At 46.2% G+C, this 19042-nt stretch overlaps 3 protein-coding genes across 3 annotated transcripts in view; 1 reads left to right on the top strand and 2 right to left on the bottom strand.

Moving 5' to 3' along the window:
- The window catches only part of DENND4B (DENN domain containing 4B), a 56197-nt gene extending 43591 nt beyond the window's left edge, over window positions 1-12606 (bottom strand). The window contains exon 1 of the mRNA XM_063146020.1: window positions 12520-12606. The gene's annotated coding sequence lies outside the window, so the exon portion shown is untranslated. The remainder of the gene's footprint in view (window positions 1-12519) is intronic.
- Window positions 1-19042, top strand: part of SLC27A3 (solute carrier family 27 member 3) — a 270600-nt gene that overhangs the window by 194744 nt on the left and 56814 nt on the right. The window lies entirely within an intron of this gene.
- Window positions 15080-16435, bottom strand: LOC134412168 (protein S100-A9-like). Its single transcript, XM_063145993.1, has 2 exons — window positions 16271-16435; window positions 15080-15328 (listed from the first exon to the last, which is right to left on the bottom strand). Exons 1-2 carry the CDS (start codon window positions 16421-16423, stop codon window positions 15113-15115), a joined length of 369 nt encoding a protein of 122 aa, XP_063002063.1. The 5' UTR covers window positions 16424-16435; the 3' UTR covers window positions 15080-15112.

The following is a 19042-nucleotide window of genomic DNA, read 5'->3' as shown; positions in this document are numbered from 1 at the left end:
TTTCTCCCGCAAGCCCTTCCGCACACAATTCTGAAGGGGTGAGGGTGAGCCAGGGCAAAAAGACCTCTGCCCATGCTCAGAGGGACATGTAGTCTTACTATAGAAGGCTGAGCCTTGGCCTGGAAAAGCAGGTTGTACGGAATAAGGGCCTTATTTATACAAAGAGCAGAATGATGGGTTAGAGTGGCTGAGATGGGATGAATGGACTACACCAGGTGAAGGGGGAGGAGAATCACATGTTAATATTACCTGCAAAAAGAAAACCACCATCATTATTATCATCATCATCATCAATAGCCAAAGAGCTGAACCGGGACCTTTCTTCCTTATATGCTACCTTTCTGCTTGCAGGGAGTTTGCTTTCGTTTGGTTTTTTTTTTTTTTTTAACGTGGGGGCTCTCCAACGTGGTACTGCCCCGCCCATAGCCTGAAGTGGTACGGTTCCATTCTGCCACATTGTTCTACTATTATGCAGACATGTCGAAGCACTGGAGAAACGGAAGGAGCTGAGAACTTCCTGCGGTAACCACAACAGCAAGGGTGACTCAAGTTTCATTTTACTTCCCTGTCACCATTCTAGAACTTTCTCTCAGAAATGCTCAGTTTGTTTTTTAAATGTTCAGTCATTTCCCCCCTCCTACGTGGAAGGGCAATCCATGATGTGAACCCATCCAACACCTGCAGTCCCAAGCGGTACAGCCCAGACACAGATTTCGAACCTCAGTGAGGACTAGCCTCCTCTCCTGCCGCCATGAACCACACCAGTTGGCGATATGGCTGGCCTAGGTGAACCGTTGCAATACAGGAAACGAGGTGGCGGAAGCGGAAGGAGAGATTGCTTCAAATCCAGCCTGTACTCCCCCTCTCCGAAATTTCCCCGGCTTCAGAAGGACACCCCTCGGGGAGCCTAAAATGAGCCAAACCCAAGTTGCAAGGTTGCTATGGTTACTGAGCAAATGCAAAAGGGATCGACAGATTGAGAGCAAGGTGGCAAAATGTGTGTGTGTGTGTGTGTGTGTGTGTGCTCAAAGACCGCACCCCAAAGTGGCTATGATCTCCATGCTTTCAATGTAAGGTGGCAGAAAAATGCTTACTCAGCGTTGCCACCACCCCCGAACCATTATAGAGCCCTTTAAAAAGAGTTCAAAACACGTAACCTTCATTATCTCGGTCATCCTTACAACAACCCTGTAAAGTAGGCCAGGATCACCCCGGGATAAAGCCCCGTCTAGCTATGGCCATTGTAAATGGATTAATGGAATTCATTTACCCCCCAAATTTAAACATTGCATGAATATACAGCCTCATGCTACATAATTAAAAACTAATCCTTATCATAGAATCATAGAAAAGCAGAGTTGGAAGAGGCCTACAAGGCCATCCAGTCCAACCCCCTGCTCAATGCACGAATCCACCCTAAAGCATCCCTGACAGATGCTTGTCCAGCTGCCTCTTGAAGGCCTATAGTGTGGGAGAGCCCACAACCTCCCTAGGTCACTGGTTCCATTGTCGTACTGCTCTAACAGTCAGGAAGTTTTTCCTGATGTCCAGCTGGAATCTAGCTTCGTGGAACTTGAGCCTGTTATTCCGTGTCCTGCACTCTGGGAGGATTGAGAAGAGATCCTGGCCCTCCTCTGGGTGACAACCTTTTAAGTATTTGAAGAGTGCTATCATGTCTCCCCACAATCTTCTCTTCTCCAGGCTAAACATGCCCAGTTCTTTCAGTCTCTCTTCCTAGGGCTTTGTTTCCAGACCCCGGATCATCCTGGTTGCCCTTCTCTGAACTCCCTCCAGCTTTTCTGCCTCCTTCTTGAATTGTGGAGCCCAGAACTGGACGCAATACTCTAGATGAGGCCTAACCAGGGCCGAATAGAGAGGAACCAGGACCTCCCATTATTTCATGATGAATAACCTTTGGACTATAATGCATCTTAAATAGAAAACCATCTTTAGATAGATTTTTCCTCCAAAAGCATTTTATTAAAAAAAACTGATATATTTTTTTTAAAAAAATGATTTTTTAAAAACATGCACATTGATGGTGCTATATAAATAATAATAATAATAATAATAAATTAATTTTTTAAAAAAGCATTGATTTTTATCCACTTTGACTAGGGGCATTTCCAAAGGCAGAAACTGAATTAGAAGGTGCCTCTGTCCGCCTCACATGCTACTCCCTGGTCGTCCCCCGTCCCCCCCCCGGTACACAGAGTGAGGGGGAAATGGTCAGCTGCTCCCAAGCTGAGCGTCCTCCGCACATGCCCTTAAACACAGGCCCCTGCTCGGCTGCCCACTCCAGTCACCGCGAATGTGCCAAAGCAGCGCTCTGCTATTTTTAGCTCCTGCACAGCACATGCAAAACTCCCACCTCTACGCGGCTGCAAAAATAGGAAGCCGCTTTTTCTTTCCTTCCCCCTACCTGACAGGCGATGTGCACAGCCTTCCTCAACCTGGGGCGCTCCAGAAGTGTTGGACTACAACTCCCAGAATGCCCCAGCTGGGGCATTCTGGGAGATGCAGTCCAACACATCTGGAGCGCCCCAGGTTGAGGAAGGCTGCCCTTGTGGGTGCCAACTGCTGGAGGGGGGCGCTGCCCACCTCGATCAAGATATGCAGCCCTCCCCAGGACACTGGACCAGTGAGACGTGCGCTGTGCTGAACCCTCCCAGCCGCCTGCTTTGCTTGTCGCTTGCAGTCCAGGGTGGGAGAGAGAAGACGCCAGGCACGCAGCAGTTTAAGGCGACACAACGCAGGGCTCTGAATTTCCCGGCCTGAAGCGAAACCAAAGACGTTTCACAACCCGAACGGAAGAGTCCCTTGTGAACAGGGTGCTCGGAGCCAAGGCAGAAAACAACACGGGGATTCCGTTGTTTCTTTTAGACACCATTTTGGACATCAAGATTAGACAAACAGAACAGGGGATTTCTAGGGAACAATAAATTATTGGGGAGGGGGGAGAGTCGGGTCAGGTCTCTGCCGTATACGTGAGCCCCCTCCCTCAAATTGCTTACTGGGGGCTGTTTTTCTGCCCCTCCTAGAAAAAGCAATTGAGATCACCCAAAAGACACGATGTACATGTTTAGCAAAGTCCTGCCTGGAGGGTGTGTGCATGCAGACTTTTAAATGTTCTCCCTAAATATGAATAAAACCTCCCCGCAAGTAGACAACTAGCACATCAGGGAAAAGTCGACCACGGCGCCACAGAGCCTGACTAATGCTACTTGTTGCCACGCCAGCTCTCTGCAACACCCTTTCCGATACAGAGAGGAAGCACACAGCAACTGCACTCCCAAAAGCCCTTAGTTTCTACTTTGCTTTTGAAAAGCTCCACGCACAGGACGTGTTCTTCCATGCTCAGAACAACCCTGCGAGGTAGGTTAGCCTGAGGGGCAACGAGCGACCCCAAGACCACTCAGTCAGCTTTTGCGGCTGGAGCAGGCATTTTCAGCCAGCAATCCGTTGCCTGAGTCCTCAATCTCTAGCCATTTATACCCCCCCGGCTCTGGTACATCACTCTGTAAAACTAGGGTGGGCCATTTGCGGCCCTACAGATTTGCTTAACTACAACTCCCATCAACCTTCACCATTGGATCTGCTGGCAAGAGCCGATGGGAATTGCAGCAGTCCAATGTCCGGAGGGCAGCAATTTGCCCACCCTGACTGTAAAAAGCGTCATTCCTTTTTGAGTGCCTTCACGTTAACCGATTCTCATAAAACACACTTCACTGGAAAGCTCTTGACACGCAGATTCCACAAATAACAACTATAATTCAAAGTTGGAAGTTGATCTATGTCCATAAAGCTTTAAAAAAAAAAGAATCAGGCTATCTTCCATTACAATGTACTACAACGTTTTATTTTTAAGAGCCAAAAAATATCAAGTATAATTAAACAAACACAATTCATTGCAAATTGAAGCAAAATAAGAATATAAGAAGAGCCATGCTTGATCAGACCAAGGGTCCATCTACTCCAGCACTCGGTTCACACCGTGGCCAACCAGCCATCGGCCAGGGATGGACAAGCAGGACACGGTGCAACAGCACCCTCCCACCCATGTTCCCCGGCAACTGGTGCACACAGGTTTACTGCCTCGGATATCTCCAGTAAGTCTTCGTACACCTTTATGAGCACTGTACACCTTTATGAACACAAGTACAGGCCAAAATACAATGATATGCCAGTAAAATACACCCTGTAAACAAATCATGGACAAGCTGAAGACCAAGTTGTCACCTATCTGCCTACCTCTGTCTTCTGCCATGGACAACTCTACGTTGCCATGAGTCATGTACGCCCGTTGGCTAACCTCAAGTCATCGGTGGCCCAGAACATAGACGTGTGACAGTGGCCCGCCCCAGAGTTTACAGCAAGAACATGAAATTTACGCCTATTTTGTAAAGGTGAAATATGCAACACTTAAAAATGTTCCAAGAAACGCAGATATTTAAGTTAAACCTTTCGTTAGAAGTGATGGTTTTCCATGAACCGTGTTCCTCAGTAACCAACTAGTTTTATAATAATTGGCAATGCTAAAAGCATGTGCAAAGTTAGACACGGGAAGCACTTTCCCATGTAAGAAACAGCATGGAACTTACTTGCACAGCACACAACCAATTTCAGTTCGGCGTCTTTCAGCACCCGTTATACACGAAGCAAAATGTGCTCCGGGGACCGTCTCCATTCGCAGGTAGATAGAAATACATGCTGTCAAGAGCTACTTACTTCTCAATTTAGTGTCTGCCGGACCCCCCCAAAATCCTTTTTGAAGTTTTGGGATTCCAGGGAAACAGCAAGGTGGATAATAATACTCAGCGCTCTCTCACGAGCTGGGAGGGGGTTAACGGTTTCTCCCAGGCCAGGAAGGGAGCTGAGAATTTGTACTTCCCCTCTTTGCTGCCAAGGGAAGGGTAGAGAAAGTGAGAATGAGCCAAGAGTGAAAACTCCCACGATTATGGAGAGGGAAGTGTGATCGAGGGGGTAACACCCTGCACTGTCACTTCACAAGCCAGCGAAAGAAAGGAGAGCTGTCATCATCCTGCAAGAGTGACGCCCGTTTTGATTCTCGGTGGGCAAAACTAGAAGGCAGATGACTGCATAAGTGGACACCGACAAGGCTCAGCCGCTTATGGATACAGAAACATACGAGAACCATAACTTTGCCCAAATCAGCCTGCCCGAGTATTACCATCAGTTTTGGAGGGCCTGCTCTCTGCCCTGACATCACAGGAAGGACAAGAAGGGGGTTACATGTGGCGGGGACTTTTGGGTGGTGACACCCAAACCCTGCGACTCCTTCCCTCGGGAGTTCCATTCAGCGCCCTCTCTTGGGTGGCTTTTGAAGACTTCAATGCTTATTGCTCTGACGATTTTTGAGTTGTCTTGGTTTTGGGGCTGCCGTCTAATTTTATTGTACAGCTGCCCTTTCTGTTTTAATGTTTTTAATTATGTGTGACCTCAGGGCCAGATTCAGTTTCAGAGAAGGTCTCAGCGACCACCTTCCGGCGGTGGGCGTGGCCAAAGGGGCGTGGCCAAAAACGCCAGGATATTTCCGTTCAAAGCTCTTATTGCCAGCATGCAAGCCTTAGGAGAAGCATTTGAGAGTGTGGGAAAAGCTGCTGTAAAGCCCAAAAAGATCACTCCATTGATTGTTGGTCAGGGGTGGGAAAGGGGGTGTGGCCATTTGGGGAACTTTGAACAGATGGATTGGGACCCCAGGCCGGGCAGATGTGGCCTGGAGCTTTGACAAGCCTGCTTTAGGGCTTACTTACTTTGTAGACTGCCTGGTGCAAAAACGTGGGAAATCATCAAATCATAATAATATGTCATTGTGGCTTGTGGGATCTTGTACTACTAGGAGGGTGGTGCAAAACAGGAGCCAGAACCTGAAGCTATATGATGGTCAATTTCCTATCACATCCCATGATTCAGATGGGATACCTGGCTTATAGAAGCACCTGACAACCCCTGAGTTGCTACAGATCAGAGACGTCCCCAAACCGTCCAGCAGAAACACCCAGTCAAGCATGCTGAGATACAGAAGTGACTCGCACACGCCCAGCCGTGGCAGGGATTTCCCTTTTTGTACTTGTCATTGTTAAGCTACTGTGAGACAGACGCTCCTGAAAACCACCCAGAAATCTCCCAGAAAATCCTGATCTACCTTCTGCCTGCCCCTGATCACAGGACTTGCTACAGTACAACTGGGATTCACTGGTGCAGCTGTCCTGAACTTGGTGTCCTCCAGGGGTTTTTGGACTACAATTCCCAGCATTCCTGACGCCGCCTTATCCTGTCTCAGGCCATTGGTAGAGGGCATGTTTTGCTTGCCAAAGGTTCCAAGTTCAATCCTCACGTAGATCTTGAAGAGAGTTTCATCAGAAACCCCAGAGAGACATACCTTTTGGACTACAACTCCCAGCGTTCCTAACAATTGGCCATGCTGGCAGGGGATGATGGGAGTTGCAGGCCAAAGCATCGGGAGGGCACCAAATTGTGGACCGCTGAGCTCGTGGTTCCATGAAGCAAGTTGCCCAGAAACTGGTGCGTGCCTGTAAGCGACGGAGCAAAACCCTGAGTTCTTCCTAATGTTTATATGAACAAGGCACAGAATAGCACAGTGGCAACTCTCTCTTTCTCAACGTGAGACCTTATGGCTTAACTTCTCATTAATCAGGGCCGACGTTACTGATTAATCTCTAAACAGAGGATCGATGGATCAAGATATCCTAGAACATAGGAAGAGCCCTGCTGGATCAGACCAAGGGTCCGTCTAGTCCAGTATTCTGTTCACACAGTGGACAACCAGCTGTCGACCAGGGACCAACAAGGCAGGACATGGTGCAATAGCACCCTCCTACCCATGTTCCCCAGCAACTGGTGTATATAGGCTTACTGCCTTCGATATTGGAGGTAGCACAAAGCCATCAGGGCTAGTAGCCATGGATAGCCTTTTCCTCCAGGAACTCCCTCCAGATGTGAACCCCCTCCAGGAACCCAAACATCTGGAGATCTACTTTCTGCCCACCCTTAAAGACCACCGTTATAGCGTCAAAACAACCAAGTGAGGTAGATTAGGCTAATGAAGTCAGAACATAACATACAACGCCAGCTGCCGCTGTCCTTGAGCTAGACTCTGGTGACAGCAAGGATCCCTCAAATAATCCCCCCCTCCCCAAAATCGCAAGTGCAGCCAGATCCCAGCAGAAGGTGCAGCCCAGATTTATCCAGATATAAACGACCCACTTCTGAGATGTTTCAGCCCAGGCTTGTAAACAAACACTCGCCTGGGGCGAGCATGAGGATTCCCTCCAGGCAATCAGGCAGCAATGCCTTTGTAGCTTAGAAGAGATTTGGTTTATTTTTATTTATTCATTTCATTTCTCTACCACCCAACAGCTGAATCTGTCTGGGCAATTCACAGTTTACCAACGACGATTATATATGAACATGTGCAATTTTCCATAAAGCAGAGCGCCATCATGACGACAGGAACAAACTGGGACTTTGCTTCTGCTGACCTGATGCTCTCATCACCTGCCCCTCTCTGGGTGGATTTGGCCACCCCCTGCCCCACCCTCTGCTGGAGGGGCTAGACCGTGGGTCCAAAACCTAACCCTATTTACACCACTGCACACACCGAGTTTGCGATTCACTAACGAAAAAGAGCAGGCGCTACATGCACACAAGTGGCATGGGTTCTCCGCAAGGCGAACCCACAAATAAACTTACACACAGCTGCAAAAGAAAGACAAGGAGTCCCTGCTCTCTCTTCTCCCCTCCCCTCCCCTCCCCTCCCCTCCCCACCCCACCCCACATTTCTGTGCAGCTGCCTACAGAGACGTTAGAACAGCTGGGCCAGTTGTTAATCTGGTGTCAGACAGTGAAATGACACTGTGTGTGTGTGTGTGGGAATCAATTAAGAAATTCAGAGCTCTATTATTGTGTGTGTGTGTCAGTACCTCTTTCAGAAGAGGGGTGGGTGTGGGTGTCCACAGATAGGATTTAGGAAGATGGAATGGGGATAAGAGAACCAAAGAGATCAAGCCCAGGTGGTGAGGGGAGAATTCATTGAGAACATAAGAACATCCCTAATGCTGGATCAGACCAAGGATCCATCTAGACCAGCACTCGATTCACACAGTGGCCAACCAGCCATCGGCCAGGGATGAACAAGCAGGGCATGGCGCAACATTACCCTCCTACCCATGTTCCCCAGCAACTGGTGCACACAGGCTTACTGCCTCAAATAGTGGAGATAGCACACGACCACCCGCCATGGATAACCTTCGCCTCCAGGAATTTATCCACCTCCCTTTTCAAGCCATCCAAATGGGTGGCCATCACTACATCTTGTGGTAGCGAGTTCCGTAATTTAACTCTGCGCCGTGTGAAGAAGTCCTTCCTTTTATTTATCCTGAATCTCCCACCCATCAGTTTCATGGAATGACCCCAGGTTCTAGCATTTGGAGAGAGGGAGAAAAATATCCCCCTATTCTCCACACCATGCATCATTTTGTCCACCTCTATCATGTCTCCCCTTAGCCTCCTTTTCTCCAAGCTAAACAATCCCAGATGTTGTAACCTTCCCTCATATGGGGAGATGCTCCAGCCCCTGAATCATTTGAGTTGCCCTTTTCTGCACTTTTCCCAGCTCTATAATATCCACTTTTAGGTGTGGTGACCTAAAAGTGCGACAACTCTAGTTCCTCAAGGTGCCAGATGTTGATCTGGTTATGAGGAAGTGATAGGCGGGGCTAGTGGGTTTAAAACCAAGGACCGAAATTAAAAGAGGGCGTGGGAAAGGAAGTGTCAAAGGAAAGTGGGACGCATGCCCACACCTGGGAACAGAGCAAAAGTCTGGTTACCACACCTTTGCCCACATCCGTAAACACCTGCCCTATCTGGTTCACCCATCACTTCTGCTCTACACAGAATGAAACTGCAGTTGGTCCGGGACCAGCGTTGAAGGCAAAGCCTGATGTGGCGGGGGCTAAAATGATATTCCTTTTAGTCCCCCCCCCCTTCCCCAAATACAAACTCAGCAGTATATGAGATATGGCCTTTTTTGGTGGTGGCCCCCAGGCTGGGTATAACACCTCTTCTCTGTTGTCCTTCCGCCGGCAGGCAAGAACCGTTTTATTTGGCGTATCAGCTGATGTGCTGCCGATTTGTTTTTTAATTAAATAGTACTGCTTATCAGGGTGGATAAAAATCAATGATTTTTAATTTTTTTTTAAATCAATTTTTTAAAATTTAAATCAGATTTTTTTTACTTTAAATCCGTTTTTTTTTAATAAAATGCTTTTTGAGGAAAAATGTATCTAAAGATAGTTTTCTATTTAAGATACATTATAGTGCAAAGGTTATTCATCATGAAATAAGGATTAGTTTTTAATTATGTAGCATGAGGCTGTTTAAATTTTGGGGTAAATGAATTCCATTAATCCATTCGCAATGTCATGCTCTTCCAGAGGTTTCTGTAAGATTATTTTTCTCCTTTCAATAAAGTACAGCTGAAAAGTTGTCCAAATATGAATGACTAACCTATTAAACTGGAGATAGTTCACCTCGCAATAATTTCATAATTATCTATCTATGATGTGTTTCTAATCGTACAACCAAATCAGTCATTTTTTTAACTGTAAAACTAATCTGAAAAGTTGCTATTCTGAAAATGAAACCTTCATCTGGTTGTAAATATTAAGATTATACCAGCAAGAACGAGTCTTTGGTAACTCTGAGTTGTGTAAAATATAGCAAGGAAGAGTGCACTTTTTTTGTGGGAGGGGAAGTCACACGATTAAATCGAGTCTTTCTGAGTAGTGAATTAAATCATGATTTAAATCAAATTGATTTAAATCAAATCCACCTTACTGCTTATCTCCTTGTCTTGTGTTTTTAATTACTTGTTTTTCTGTTATGCTTCAATTCAGATTCCCGGATTTCACTCTCAGCCGCCTTGAGCGCCATTCTTTGGCAGAAAGGCAGGGAACCAATTAAATAAATAAGCAACCCTGCTAGATGTGACAAGAGTTTTATCTAGCTCAGAATCCTGTTTTTAACAGGGGCCCACCATTCAAGGATAGACTGCCTTTGATAATGGAGGCCCCATTAGTTATCACAGAGGAGGGCCAGGATCTCTTCTGGATCCTCCCAGAGTGCAGGACACGGAATAACGGGCTCAAGTTAAAGGAAGCCAGATTCCAGCTGGACATCAGGAAAAACTTCCTGACTGTTAGAGCAGTACGACAATGGAACCAGTGACCTAGGGAGGTGGTGGGCTCTCCCACACTAGAGGCCTTCAAGAGGCAGCTGGACAAGCATCTGTCAGGGATGCTTTAGGGTGGATTCCTGCATTGAGCAGGGGGTTGGACTTGATGGCCTTGTAGGCCCCTTCCAACTCTGCCATTCTATGATTCTATGATTCTATGAGTAGCCAGAAGAGGGGAGACAGGTTTCCTAAGAAGAGGCCGGATGGTCCAGCGAGTCCTGTTGCATGTCCCCTTCATGTGATATTCAGAGGTAGACTTCTCCTGAAAACAGAGGTTCTCTTTTGGTTGTGTGCCATCTGCACAACACACAACCAAAGTTTTGTGCTTTGAATAAATCAAGCTGGTTTGCATTCACCAAAACGTTCTGCATTCCTGCTGGAATTTAGAAAAACAGTCTCACTGTGTATGTGTCCAGAATAGCAGAGAATACTTATTTGTTTTTTTTCTTAAAATATTTCTAACCCACACTATATCAACAAGGTAGAATACAGCAATAAAACGACTTAACATAAAACCCACAGTCCATTGCATTGCTTTGATTGAAGCAGCCACATTTGGAAGGGCAGAACAGGAAGAGGAAAATATTCTTGTGAAAAGTGTCGGTGCCAAAGAAATCATTCAGCATTAAGCAAAAAGATTTGTATATTTTCTTACAAAGATAAAGGTCGGATGAGCGAGCGGACGGACTGATGGGAGTTTAGAAGAAAGATATCCCTGTTAAAATTTGGGAACAAACCAAGATGCGTTGCACGCCATGTCCCAGCCAGGGGGAAAAAAAGGGATTTTTATCCGAGCGTGTGTGTGTGTCTCAAGAGGAAATAGGTTTGGGGGCCAAGGAATTCTCTGCACCATTTTGAGGGTGGTCAGTCACTTCCGAATCAGATCTTGGGAACGAATTGTGAGGGAGTCAGACAGCATCAGCATTTGTGTCGGGAATTAAAGTGAAAAGAAGACATGAGAGTTGCTATTAAAAACAAGGGGAAGAACTCAAGAGAAAGCAGAGCTTTGGGGTGGGGGGAATTTGAGGTGTAGGATGACATCAGGAGCGTAAGGGAGGAATTAAGAGTCCAAATAGACTTCTAAAGCGGCATGTGTTTACATGACTACTCTAAGGAGAAGGTCAGGAAGGAGTAAGTGGGGGGGGGAGATCTATTAAAAGATATGAGGGTCAAGAAGAAGGAAGGCAGAGGGGTAAGTCGTGGGGGGGGAGCAGGAATAGTGGGGCAGGATTGGGGGGGTGTTGAAAAATAATAGGGCTTGGGGGGTGTATTAGGGATGAAGAATGACAGGTGAAAGGTCCATGTTGTTATATAAGCAGGAAGGAGCGATTGTGTGGGGAGGGGGTGGTGGAGAAAGACTGGGGAGGGTCTCCAGATAAAACAGGGTGGGGGGATACGAATGCTGGGGGGGGGTGGAGGAAATTTTACAGAGAAAGGAGGCACAGGGTGGGTAGAAGTATTCATTTCAGGGTGATTTGGGGTTGGGAGGCAGTGAAGTAAATAAGGTTCCTAATTTTGGGGTGGGGGAGATGGGACTGACGGGGGGGGGATTGTCAGAGGAGGAGGAGGGGGGTTTAAGGAGGAATTAGAAAAAGAGAGGGAGAGGAGGCATTTGGGGTGGGGTGGGGGGTCATGAAAGGGGGAAAGGAAGGGAAGCCCTCCTTTCACAACAACACAGCAAGGAGGGGTGGAAAAACCCAGCACTGGAAGGGGGAGGCAGATTTGGGGGAGACAGTAAGAACAGAGAATTGAAACCTATCAGTGGGGTGGGGGTGGGGTGGGGGGGTCTGTAGTGGAGGTGGAAGAGCAAAGAGGGAGGAGAGGTGGTTGTAAATTGGACGGGGGGGGGAGAGGGAGAGAAATGGAAATGACTGAGGCCTCAATTATGGAGGTAAATTGGGGGGGTGGGCCTGTGCAGGTGTGGGTGCCCCAAGTTGGGGGGGTTGTGACAGAGGAAGGGGGGGAGGCTGACATATGGGGAGGGCTCCCCCCCAAAAAAAGAAGCTGGGAAGGAGACAGAGAGAGAGAGAGAGAGAGAGAGAGAGACTGCTCGCAAAGTAACGTGAGAATGCAGCAATTTAGACCCGGGTTTGATTCGAATGGGGGGCAGACAAGAGAAAGGGGGGGTGTTGAATTAGGGAAATGAGAGCCCCACTTAAAATAGGGTGGGTGGGTGGAGAAATGACGCGTGCATGCTTGCTTGGTTGCATGCATGCATGCATGGACGCCCGCAGCCCCCTTACCTGGGCAGGCTCCGGAGTCACGCCGCAGCCGCTGCCTCTGCTACCCTCCAGCCCACGCCATAGCCTGGCCCAGCTGCTCGCCTCCACCGCCCTCCTGCCTTCCCTAGAGGTGGCCACAGCGCCCCCTGATGGAGCGGAGGACCTCGGCGCCACCCCCCCCCCCTTCCTGATCCGGGAGAAAACACGTTTTCTTTTGCATCAAAGAAGCGAACTTCTGCAAAAGATGACCGGGACTTAAATAAGCATTTCCGACCCCTTAAGTGCCTCCAATAGGCCTCGAGAAATATGCATCATTTTGATCATATCTATATATCTATATCTATATCTATATCTCTATATATCACATTCTTTTAAAATAGGGTGACCCTATGAAAAGGAGGACCGGGCTCCTGTATCTCTAACAGTTGCATAGAAAAGGGAATTTCAGCAGGTGCCATTTGTATATATGGCATTTGTTATATAAACGTTCATATTCTACAGAATTCTTTGCCCAAATAAAAGCAGAACATTGGAGAAGAGGAACAATTTCTGTCATTTTAAATTTCCTCTTCATCGCAACAGTTAAAGCTGCAGGTGCCCTGCCCTCTTTTAAATCTGGTATAGCTCCTGCAGCTTTAACTGTTGTGATGAAGAGGGAATTTAAAATGACAGAAATTGTTCCTCTTCTCCAATGTTCTGCTTTTATTGGGGCAAAGAATTCTGTAGAATATGAACGTTTATATAACAAATGCTCACACCCAATAGACTCTACTCCAATACAGGATGAGGCTTTTGTTGACTTTGTAGTTTTAACATTTCCTGGACCAAACTAAACAATAAAGCAGCGCATTAAAAACATGAAACGGCCCAAGGAGGGATGATAGCTTATGTTGGGGCGCCATCTAGTGGAAAGATAGAGTAACAACGGCTCTCTTTTTAAAGCTTGGGTTACAGAACACGGTAATGAAAAATGCAGGGTTCACTATCCTGGATTGGACGTAGAAGCTGTGCACTCCAAAATCTTTCCCCAGGAAGACAAAAAACAAGCCAAGAGGAATGTTATCTAGGGATAATCATGCTGTAACATATCTGGCCACCAGAGCTGTATACAGCCCTGTTTAATAAACCTATCGCAAGCCTGTATTAGGTAGCACTGCTAAAGACCTGTATACAACCCTGTTTAATAAATCTGTTGCAAGCCTGTATTAGGTAGCACTGCTAAAGACCTGTATACAACCCTGTTTAATAAATCTGTTGCAAACCTGTATTAGGTAGCACTGCTAAAGAGCTGTATATAACCCTGTTTAATAAACCTGTTGCAGGCCTGTGTTAGGAGCACTGCTAAAGAGCTGTATATAACCCTGCTTAATAAACCTGTTGCAGGCCTGTGTTAGGAGCACTGCTAAAGACCTGTATATAACCCTGTTTAATAAACCTATTGCAAGCCTGTATTAGGTAGCACTGCTAAAGAGCTGTATATAGCCCTGTTTAATGAACCTGTGTAGATACCAACTTCTGTTTAACTGAGGCTCAACACAGTTGTGAGTTAATGGAGGATGCAGTGGTAGTGGATTAAGGCTGCACTGGGAGAGAGGGGGGGATCGTGACCCCCATGTGCAGTAGCAATCATCTAAAATATCAGAAGGCCAATAAATGCAACCAACAGGACTCCATTGGCTAGGGGATTCATTCATGAATCAATAATAATAATAATAATAATAATAATAATAATAATAACAACAACACCTTTGATTTTGCCTTGTAGGCAGCTTGAGAACATTATGATTTAGCTTTGGTGGTGGAAGATTTGGAGGAGATGAAACCCCAAACTGAAGATTTGAATCAAGTGTCCGAGGCTGTGAGAACCAGAGGCATATCTTCCATTTGGCAAAGCCCAAATGTCTGCCCTCCCGCTTTTGTCTACCAGAAACCTTTGGCCGGCCTGAACGAGTTCAGGTATAAAACTTTCTTGGGCTCAGCCATGAAGAGAGTTCAGATTTAAGGGCTGCAGGATAAAAAGCTGCAAATCCAAAAAGGCTGATTGGCGCTAAACAGCTCTTTAGTGAAACACCGTTTTGCGTTCTTTCCTGCACAGTGGGCACGTTTTCCAGGGAAGAAAAGCTACACCTGAAGTTTCTGATCGTCTTGGATTAAATTCATTTCCCTTGCTCGTGTTAATCTGACTTCCCCCCTTTCCTTATAAAGCAATGTGCTTTTTTCTAGGTCCTAGACATTAATATCAGGGCTCTGTGATAGTTTTGTATCTGGAAGGCCCCAACCGTAGGTAAGCCCTGGGGAAAAAAACTTTTGTCTAAAACAAAACTTTTAGAACTGACTATTATCATAACAGAGGAAGAAAGGGTGCATAATTTGATAAACATTTACCCTGTTCTCTGTTGCAGATTATCTTGACTTGATCACCTTCTGGTTCTCTTCTGCCAATGATTCTACCACAAACACAGAAGAAGGATATATGAGAGTTCTCAGGAAACTTTTATTGTTCTTATGACCCACAATGAAAAGGCGGAGATTCCCATGAGATGCCCTTCTAATGCTATTTTTTGGGTGCACATTTGTGCTGTGTCGCCCGGAATCAATGCAGCCGAGGATGGACTCATTGCCTTGATGAATGAGGACCGTGGCCATGGCTATGTCCTGGTGGACCGTGGCTGTGGCCATGATCCTCACCTAGGTCGTGGGATCGGTTGTGTGTGTCGTTAAGTGCTTCCCCAAACACATACAGGAACTCTGTGAATTTGAGGCAGTTGTTTTGATCCGTGTCTGCTTGCTGAAATAGCTGTTTGATGTAAGCCTCCTCATCAAGGTTGGACTGCAAATAAATCAAAGAAGGAGAAACAGAGAAGGATATCCATATTAGGAACGTGCCACAAGCAGGATGTAACTGTAAATCGCTTTTGTGGCCTTATTTGTATAAATAGCTAAAAGAAGCACTGGGTTTTCACTGGACATTCTTGTAATACCTAGAACCTAGTTCTTGTAAGACCTGGAATCTAGAACTCAAGGAACAATTCAGCATTCTTCCAATACCTAGAACTGAGTCTTGTAGCATGTAGATCCTAATTCTTCTAACATCTATAACTCAAGGCTAGAGGAATTCAGTACTCCTGTAACACTTAGAACCGGATTCTTGTGACATCTAGAACCAAGAGGTTTGCATCTGAGGACTCCAAACCTTTGGGTGAATAGCAATGTGACATGTCCCATGTCCGTATGACTTAAGCAACTTCCAAGTATTAATAAATAACTAATTGTATCCAAGCTCAGGTACTGTCACCACTACCCTCTTCGCCATCTTTCCCTGGCTGGGTCAGGAGCTCCGTTTATCTATATAAATCCTAACACAAGAAGGGAAGGTTCATGATAAGACATCACAGGGGAGGTATGAAAGGAAGGAATCTCTAAAATCATGCTACATGATTTACTAAATATTAAAAATAGGTTATGTATACATGGGGGTGGGGGTGGAGAGAAGGCAGTGGTTACAGATAAACACCAAAGAGCAATGCACTGAACATTTACCCAGCGTCAAAATCTCTAGCTACAATCTCTAGCTACAGTAATTCTAACAGTGGGATAAGGACAGTGTGTGGTTCTATCCACCACCTTCTTTTTCTCAGGGACTGCAATTCCCATCAGCCTGCATAACCACTGGTTGGATGATCAGAGCTGTAGCCCAATAACATCTGGAGGGTCACCCGTCTTCCACCCCCCTGACCCACATAACTAGCCAGGGTCTTCCTAAGCCACTTACGGGCTTGGTGTCCTTGATAAAAGGTTGGGCCTGCTCCTTCATCAGCTTCCTGAACTCTTTGAATTGTAAAAAGTCATCTTGAGGGTCGAGAATGCAGTACCGGTGGTAGATATCGACTACGCACTCCAAAGCCTTTTCCAGTTGAGTTTTCATCTCACCGAGGGTTTGGGAAGACCTGAAACAAGGAGACAAATGTTGAGGAGGAACCACAGATGAAGAGAAGAACGGGGAGGGTTCTCAAAGCCTCCTAGATCAGTTTGGAGTGCAGAGAATTAGGCTTTATTCATTCTGAGTTGAGCTGCCACCTCAGTAAAGCAGGAGTAGATATGTTCTGTCCCTTGAGATGTCGTTCAACTGCACTCTCCATTAGCCCTCATCATTGGCTATGGTGGCCCGTGGTCATGTGAGTCACAACCCACAAAGATCCACCAGAAGCCCACCACTGGTGTGAAGAAACCTTACTCAAAGAACGCTACAAGTTTCCATCTGTTGATTGAGTAAAACGTCAAATGGCACACATTTGCATAGGAATAAAACCGAGCTACCGACGAACAGGAAAAAGGCAACAGGTGATAAAATCAACGCATATCTAAGAGAATCAGAGATTAAAGATCCTTTCTTGCTTGGGGGAGTGAAAAAAGGGTGTGTCATTTGGCACGGAAAAGCTAAGAAAGTGGATTCCCGTTGAAAGTTGGTGGAGACGTTTGCAAAGGCATTGACAAAAGCTGGACAAGCATCTGTCGGGGATGCTTTAGGGTGGATTCCTGCATTGAGCAGGGGGTTGGACTCGATGGCCTTGTAGGCCCCTTCCAACTCTGCTTTTCTATGATTCTATGATGCCCCTTTGAAGAATAAGCTAAGACCCATAGCCGTTTGCCTCACTTCAACAGGCAAAGGTGCGTGGAGTAAGGTCTCAGGTGAAAAATCCGGACTAGGGCTGGTTCGAAATGACAAGGATAATTTCAGATGAACCACCATGACTCTCAATGCCAAGCGGCTCAATTTCAGTTGCAAATGAAACAACGAAATAAAAACAAAGGAGGAAGCAAAAAGATTTGAAACCCACCCACCCACCCACACCTTGCCCTTGAATATCATCAGAGATTCCAAACCAGATCATACCATTTCGAAGCAAATTCTGGATAGTTTCAAGGAGATAAGGACTTACCAAAAGTGCAGCAAGGTCCCAGAAGAGAGGCAGTGTGAATGCAGGTGTTAAGGCGAGCCAGCTTTTATACTTTCCTCCGCGTAAGAGTCTTACTCATGCTCCCGGGTGGCATTGAGGTGTGTTTTCCGCCTTGTCCCTTCCTCTACCACGATCTTCCCGTTGTGCAATGCTGAACAGCGCCTGACACACCCAAGTGTCTACATCTAGGATGCAAAGGCGATTGCTTTAAGAAAGGCATTCAGGATGCATATCACATGAGTGATGAATCGAGATAATTTTTTCTCCTCCCAAACATTTCGCAGTCCAGTCTAGTTGTGTGTGTGTGTTTAAGGGACGGTTGATGATGACATGATCTTTGGGATAAAGCCAAAGGGGTGGGTGGGAAGCAGCCAAGGGTGCAATTTTTGCTAGTATTATTCAGGAATGAATGAATCAGTCTTCATAGAATCATAGAATAGCAGAATTGGAAGGGGCCTACAAGGCCATTGAGTCCAACCCCCTGCTCAATGCAGGAATCCACCCTAAAGCATCCCCGATAGATACTTTAACGCAATCCAACACAGTTAAGAACATCAGAAGTGCCCTGCTGGATGAGACCAAGAGTCCATCTAATCCAGCACTCTGTTCTCACAGTGGCCAACCAGACGTCGACCAGGAACCCACAAGCAGGACACGATGCAACAGCACCCTCCCACCCATGTTCCCCAGCAAATGGCGCATATAGGCTTACCACCTCTGATACTGGAGGCAGCACATAGCCGTTAGGACTAGTAGGCCTTGATAGCCTTCTCCTGCAATTGCACATGTATTCAGCCATAGGTCAATCCCATTCAGTTCCCACGTCAGTATGAGAGTTAAAAAAAATTAAAAATTAAAAACCCACCCCAAAAAATCACATTTGTGTATATGTGTAGTTTCCCCTAATATATGCATTTTGGAGTCAACTCTCAAGCTGCCCTTTCATTGAGATCTACAGATCAGGGCTTCTTGGTAGTTTTATCGCCTGCACATGTGCATCCGATGGGAAGGGTCTTTTCTGCTGTAGCACCCTGTCTTTGGGATTCTCCCATCCTCCCCGAACCTGTGTGACCGGCACCAACTTTGATGGTGTTTCAGCTTTTGCTACGCAATCACTATGTGTCAAACACTGAACGATATGGAGCGCTTAGAAGAGATTGTGTCCTGTTTTCCCCTTTGCTTGTCCTGTCTTTTTTCTTATCACAACAAAATAAAAATAAAAAATCCATTAAAGAGAGTATAGCTCTACAATGCCTTTTGCTCAGTAGTGCTGGGTGCTGACTTCTGGAAGCTTCCTTCATCTCAGAGACAAAAGGAAATTGATTGGCAGGAGAGCAGATATCATTATAATTCAATATCAAAAATAGCAGAACATCCCTCTAAACACTATATCCTTCACGCTGTCACAAGATGTGGCAACGGCCCCCCAGATCAGATGGCTTTAAAAAGATGATGAGAACGTGTCAAAAATTTGGCTGCATTTAAGCTGGAGCGTGTTCAGAGGAGGGCAACCAGGATGATCAGGGGTCTGGAAACAAAGCCCTATCAAGAGAGACTGAAAGAACTGGGCATGTTTAGCCTGGAGA

Source organism: Elgaria multicarinata, chromosome 21 (genome assembly GCF_023053635.1).
Source record: "Elgaria multicarinata webbii isolate HBS135686 ecotype San Diego chromosome 21, rElgMul1.1.pri, whole genome shotgun sequence".
Classification (NCBI taxonomy): domain Eukaryota; kingdom Metazoa; phylum Chordata; class Lepidosauria; order Squamata; family Anguidae; genus Elgaria; species Elgaria multicarinata.
The sequence above is the reverse complement of the archived record's forward strand: the minus strand, read 5'-3'. Positions and strand labels throughout refer to the sequence as shown.

Bases quoted from the DNA above. Each gene is read 5' to 3' on its own strand.
- LOC134412168 (XM_063145993.1), bottom strand. From the start codon at position 16,423: ATGAAAACTCAACTGGAAAAGGCTTTGGAGTGCGTAGTCGATATCTAC. The intron at 15,329-16,270 runs GTAAGTGGCTTA...ATTTATTTGCAG, and splicing joins TTATCAAGGACACCAAGCCC to TCCAACCTTGATGAGGAGGC.